Genomic DNA, 6976 nt, shown 5'->3' on the forward strand with positions numbered 1-6976 from the left:
CTATGAGGGTAAAGACTGAGACATCTACCTGTATGAGGGTAGACACTGAAATATCTACCTGTATGAGGGTAGAGACTGAGACATCTACCTGTATGAGGGTAGAGACTGAGACATCTACCTGTATGAGGGTAGAGACTGAGACATCTACCTGTATGAGGGTAGACACTGAAATATCTACCTGTATGAGGGTAGAGACTGAGACATCTACCTGTATGAGGGTAGACACTGAAATATCTACCTGTATGAGGGTAGAGACTGAGACATCTACCTGTATGAGGGTTTAGACTGAGACATCTACCTGTATGAGGGTAGACACTGAAATATCTACCTGTATGAGGGTAGAGACTGAGACATCTACCTGTATGAGGGTAGAGACTGAGACATCTACCTGTATGAGGGTAGAGACTGAGACATCTACCTGTATGAGGGTAGAGACATCTACCTGTATGAGGGTAGAGACTGAGACATCTACCTGTATGAGGGTAGACACTGAAATATCTACCTGTATGAGGGTAGACACTGATAAAATAGACTATATAATGTAGATAAAAAATACTAGATACTGTAGATGAAAGGGACTAGATACTGTAGATGAAAGGGACTAGATACTGCAGATAAAATAGATTAGATACTGTACATAAAAAATATTAGTTACTGTTGATAAATAATACTACACTACCAGTCAAAAGTTTGGACACACCTACTCATTCAAGGATTTGTCTATATATATAAAAAAAAAGAATACATTGTAGAATAATAGTGAAGACATCAAAACTATGAAATAACACATATGGAATCATGTAGTAAATAACCAAAGAAGATACTCCAATCTCCGCTGTGGCGCTTTGCAGCTCCTTCAGAGTTATCTTTGGTCTCTTTGTTGCCTCTCTGATTAATGCCCTCCTTGCCTGGTCATTGAGTTTTGGTGGGAGGCCCTCTCTTGGCAGGTTTGTTGTGGTACCATATTCTTTCCATTTTTTAATAATGGATTGAATGGTGCTCCGTGGGATGTTCAAAGTTTCTGATATTTTTTTATAACCCAACCCTGATCTGTACTTCTCCACAACTTTGTCCCTGACCTGTTTGGAGAGCTGCTTCGTCTTCATAGTGCCGCTTGCTTGGTGGTGCCCCTTGCTTAGTGGTGTTGCAGACTCTGGGGCCTTTCAGAACAGGTGTATATATACTGAGAACATGTGACAGATCATGTGACACTTAGATTGCACACAGGTGGACTTTATTGAACTAATTATGTGACTTCTGAAGGTAATTGGTTGCACCAGATCTTATTTAGGGGCTTCATAACAAAGGGGGTGAATACATATGCACGCACCACTTTTCCGTAATTTATTTTGTAGAATTTTTTGAAACAAGTAATTTTTTTTATTTCACTTCACCAATGTGGACTACTTTGTGTATGTCCATTACATGAAATCCAAATAAAAATCAATTTCAAATTACAGGTTGTAATGAAACAAAATAGGAAAAACGCCAAGGGGGATGAATACTTTTGCAAGGCACTGTATATCTTATATCTAATATGCATGCCTATTTCTAATATACAGTGGGGAGAACAAGTATTTGATACACTGCCAATTTTGCAGGTTTTCCTACTTACAAAGCATGTAGAGGTCTGTAATTGTTATCATAGGTACACTTCAACTGTGAGAGACGGAATCTAAAACAAAAATACAGAGAATCACATTGTATGATTTTTAAGTAATTAATTTGCATTTTATTGCATGACATAAGTATTTGATACATCAGAAAAGCAGAACTTAATATTTGGTACAGAAACCTTTGTTTGCAATTACAGAGATCATATGTTTCCTGTAGGTCTTGACCGGGTTTGCACACACTGCAGCAGGGATTTTGGCCCACTCCTCCATACAGACCTTCTCCAGATCCTTCAGGTTTCGGGGCTGTCGCTGGGCAATACGGACTTTCAGCTCCCTCCAAAGATTTTCTATTGGGTTCAGGTCTGGAGACTGGCTAGGCCACTCCAGGACCTTGAGATGCTTCTTACGGAGCCACTTCTTAGTTGCCCTGGCTGTGTGTTTCGGGTCATTGTCATGCTGGAAGACCCAGCCACGACCCATCTTCAATGCTCTTACTGAGGGAAGGAGGTTGTTGGCCAAGATCTCGCAATACATGGCCCCATCCATCCTCCCCTCAATACGGTGCAGTCGTCCTGTCCCCTTTGCAGAAAAGCATTGCCAAAGAATGATGTTTCCACCTCCATGCTTCACGGTTGGGATGGTGTTCTTGGGGTTGTACTCACCCTTCTTCTTCCTCCAAACACGGCGAGTGGAGTTTAGACCAAAAAGCTCTATTTTTGTCTAATCAGACCACATGACCTTCTCCCATTCCTCCTCTGGATCATCCAGATGGTCATTGGCAAACTTCAGACGGGCCTGGACATGCGCTGGCTTGAGCAAGGGGACCTTGCGTGTGCTGCAGGATTTTAATCCATGACGGTGTAGTGTGTACTAATGGTTTTCTTTGAGACTGTGGTCCCAGCTCTCTTCAGATCATTGACCAGGTCCTGCCGTGTAGTTCTGGGCTGATCTCTCACCTTCCTCATGATAATTGATGCCCCACGAGGTGAGATCTTGCATGGAGCCCCAGACCGAGGGTAATTGACCGTCATCTTGAACTTCTTCCATTTTCTAATAATTGCGCCAACAGTTGTTGCCTTCTCACCAAGCTGCTTGCCTATTGTCCTGTAGCCCATCCCAGCCTTGTGCAGGTCTACAATTTTATCCCTGATGTCCTTACACAGCTCTCTTGTCTTGGCCATTGTGGAGAGGTTGGAGTCTGTTTGATTGAGTGTGTGGACAGGTGTCTTTTATACAGGTAACGAGTTCAAATAGGTGCAGTTAATACAGGTAATGAGTGGAGAACAGGAGGGCTTCTTCAAGAAAAACTAACAGGTCTGTGAGAGCCGGAATTTTTACTGGTTGGTAGGTGATCAAATACTTATGTCATGCAATAAAATGCAAATTAATTACTTAAAAATCATACAATGTGATTTTCTGGATTTTTGTTTTAGATTCCGTGTCTCACAGTTGAAGTGTACCTATGATAAAAATGACAGACCTCTACATGCTTTGTAAGTAGGAAAACCTGCAAAATCGGCAGTGTATCAAATACATGTTCTCCCCACTGTACATACCTATATCTATATCTAATATGATAGCCCTATTTGGTAAAAGACCAAGTCCATATTATGGCAAGAACAGCTCAAATAAGCAAAGAAATACAACAGTCCATCATTACTTTAAGACATGAAGGTAAGTCAATGCAGAAAATGTCAAGAACTTTGAAAGTTCCTTCAAGTGCAGTCACAAAAACCATCAAGCGCTATGATGAAACTGGCTCTCATGAGGACCGCCACAGGAATGGAAGACCCAGAGTTACCTCTGCTGCAGAGGATAAGTTCATTAGAGTTACCAGCCTCAGAAATTGCAGCCCAAATAAATGCTTCACAGAGTTCAAGTAACATACACATCTCAACATCAACTGTTCAGAGGAGACTGTGTGAATCAGGCATTCATGGTTAAATTGCAGCAAAGAAACCACTACTAAAGGACACCAATAATAAGAAGTGACTTGCTTGGGCCATGAAACACGAGCAATGGACAATAGATCCATATTTCAGATTTATGGTTCAAACCGCTGTGTCTTCGTGAGACGTGGTGTGGGTGAACAGATGATCTCCGCATGTGTATTTCCCCCCGTAAAGCATAGAGGAGGATGTGTTATGGTGTGGGGATCCTTTGCTTGTGACACTGTTGGTGATTTATTTTGAATTCAAGGCACACTTAACCAGCATGGCTACCACAGCATTCTGCAGCGGTACACCATCGCATCTGGTTTGGGCTTAGTGGGACTATCATTTGTTTTTCAACAGGACATTGCCCCAACACACCTCCAGGCTGTGTAAGGGCTATTTTACCAAGAATGAGAGTGATGGAGTGCTGCATCAGATGACCTGTCCTCCACAATCCCCCGACCTCAACCCAATTGAGATGTTTTGGGATGAGTCAAATGGCAGAGTGAAGGAAAAGCAGCCAACAAGTGCTCAGCATATGTGGGAACTCCTTCAAGACTGTTGGAAAAGCATTCCAGGTGAAGCTGGTTGAGAGAATGCCAAGAGTGTGCAAAGCTGTCATCAAGGCAAAGGGTGACTATTTGAAGAATCTCAAATATAAAATATATTTTGATTTGTTGAACACTTTTCTGTTACTACATGATTCCATATGTGTTATTTCATAGTTTTGATGTCTTTACTATTATTCTACAAATGTAAAAAATAGTAAAAACCAAGAAAAACCCTTGAATGAGTAGGTGTGTCCAAACTTTTGACTGGTAGTGTATATACTGTAGATAAAACAGACTAGATACTATAGATAAAATAGAATCGACCTTCGTCTCCCGAGCCCGTTGCGGAGATACAGCGAGGAGACAAGATCGAAATTGGGGAGAAAAAGAGGGTAAAATAAAAAAAAATTAAATAACAATAATGTGTCTGTGTGTTGTTGTTAATAGCCCTATTGTCCCTTCATCTCCAAGCCTCATCATCAAACTGAGATGAATTAATGAAAGATTGATGGAGAGGGAAAGATATCTTGTTGCTTTATGTTTTTAAAACCCCGATTGGAGAACCAACGTGGAATAAATGAGGTTCACCAGACCTCTCATATAAACACTTCGCTTTGTGGCAGTTTCATTACAGCATTAACATGCATTAAGTCTTTAAGTCTTGAACAGGGTTTTGGAGAATGGCTCATTTCAGACCACTCGTTCAAATATCATGAATTCCAAACTTTGGGCCTGTTTCTCATGACGTATATGAAACAAATAGATTTCATACAATAATGTGCATTAAGTCTTGAACAAGTTTTGTAGAATGTATGTTAGCTACACTTCCAGCTTGCTTTGTACCCCCTACCCCTTTCAAACAGACAACCTGAACCTGTAAACAGAAGGTCCTCTGAATGAATAGGTTGAGACTTACACTTTCCACTGGTAGACGGTGACAGGGGGGTTAGCGTCAGCGTTGCAGGTGAGGCTGACGTCCTGACGGTTCAGGTACCAGTTACCATCGAAGCCCTCAATCTTCACCTCCGGTTCATCTGTCAGGGACAGATAGATGGTGTCAGAATAGTACAGTATTGTCTGATTCACACCATAGGGTCGACCTGAACCGTACTAACACAGATATTTTCACATTGTCCTTCACCTGCATGGTTCAAACAACTACAGTGGATTCAGAACCAGGCCAGATCAGTACAGCTCCGTTTGGATCAGGGAAAAGCCCTTACAGATGTAGGATCTTAATTTGAGACAGTTTGCTACAGCAGGGAAATTATCCTGCAGCAAGGAAATGTGAATTATTATGTGTATTATAATTAATGGACATTTTTGTAGGGGCTGATACACTTTTTGTTAGGGAAAATCAAGTCTGATATTTAAAAATGGGAAATTACTAACTTTAGATGCTTTTTAAAACCTTGAATAAACTACAAGTTTTCATTTCCTGCTGTGCAGGAAAATTCTCAGCAACAAAAGAGTGATGAAATGAAGATCCTACATCTGTATATCTCCCATTCCCACCACCACTGTGACTGTGTCCCAACACTCCTCTACAGATCATCACACCACCACTGTGACTTTGTCCCATTACTCCTCTACAGATCATCACACCACCACTGTGACTTTGTCCCATTACTCCTCTACAGATCATCACACCACCAGTGTGACTGTGTCTTAACACTCCTCTACAGATCATCACACCACCACTGTGACTGTGTCCCAACACTCCTCTACAGATCATCACACCACCACTGTGACTGTGTCCCAAAACTCCTCTACAGATCATCACACCACCACGGTGACTGTGTCCCAAAACTCCTCTAGAGATCATCACATAATCTCACATGGCCTCTCCTATCATTGCTACGCAGACGACACACAATTCATCTTCTCCTTTCCCCCTTCTGATAACCAGGTGGCGAATCGCATCTCTGCATGTCTGGCAGACATATCAGTGTGGATGACGGATCACCACCTCAAGCTGAACCTCGGCAAGACGGAGCTGCTCTTCCTCCCGGGGAAGGACTGCCCGTTCCATGATTTCGCCATCACGGTTGACAACTCCATTGTGTCCTCCTCCCAGAGTGCAAAGAGCCTTGGCGTGACCCTGGACAACACCCTGTCGTTCTCCGCTAACATCAAGGCGGTGACCCGATCCTGTAGGTTCATGCTCTACAACATTCGCAGAGTACGACCCTGCCTTACACAGGAAGCGGCACAGGTCCTAATCCAGGCACCTGTCATCTCCCGTCTGGATTACTGCAACTCGCTGTTGGCTGGGCTCCCTGCCTGTGCCATTAAACCCCTACAACTCATCCAGAATGCCGCAGCCCGTCTGGTGTTCAACCTTCCCAAGTTCTCTCACGTCACCCCCGCTCCTCCGCACACTCCACTGGCTTCCAGTTGAAGCTCGCATCTGCTACAAGACCATGGTGCTTGCCTACGGAGCTGTGAGGGGAACGACACCTCCGTACCTTCAGGCTCTGATCAGTCCCTACACCCAAACGAGGGCATTGCGTTCATCCACCTCTGGCCTGCTGGCCCCCCTACCTCTGCGGAAGCACAGTTCCCGCTCAGCCCAGTCAAAACTGTTCGCTGCTCTGGCACCCCAATGGTGGAACAAGCTCCCTCACGACGCCAGGACAGCGGAGTCACTCACCACCTTCCAGAGACACTTGAAACCCCACCTCGTTAAGGAATACCTGGGATAGGATAAAGTAATCCTTCTACCCACCCTTACCAAAAAAATATATATATAATAAAATAAAAAATAATATAAAATATCTATCTATCTATCTATCTATCTATCTATCTATCTATCTATCTATCTATCTATATATATATATATATATATATATATATATATATATATATATATATA

The 6976-nt window shown here is 42.7% G+C and overlaps 1 protein-coding gene across 1 annotated transcript in view; it reads right to left on the reverse strand.

The window, feature by feature from the left end:
- LOC311125234 (nectin 1b-like) overlaps positions 1–6976 on the reverse strand; it is a gene marked incomplete at its 3' end in the record, with an annotated part of 41852 nt that overhangs the window by 23971 nt on the left and 10905 nt on the right. The window contains exon 3 of the mRNA XM_084199286.1: positions 5018–5135. Coding sequence (XP_084055412.1) covers positions 5018–5135 — 118 coding nt within the window. The remainder of the gene's footprint in view (positions 1–5017; positions 5136–6976) is intronic.

This window comes from Coregonus lavaretus, assembly GCF_964263955.1.
Source record: "Coregonus lavaretus genome assembly, contig: HAP1_SCAFFOLD_3551, whole genome shotgun sequence".
Lineage (NCBI taxonomy): Eukaryota > Metazoa > Chordata > Actinopteri > Salmoniformes > Salmonidae > Coregonus > Coregonus lavaretus.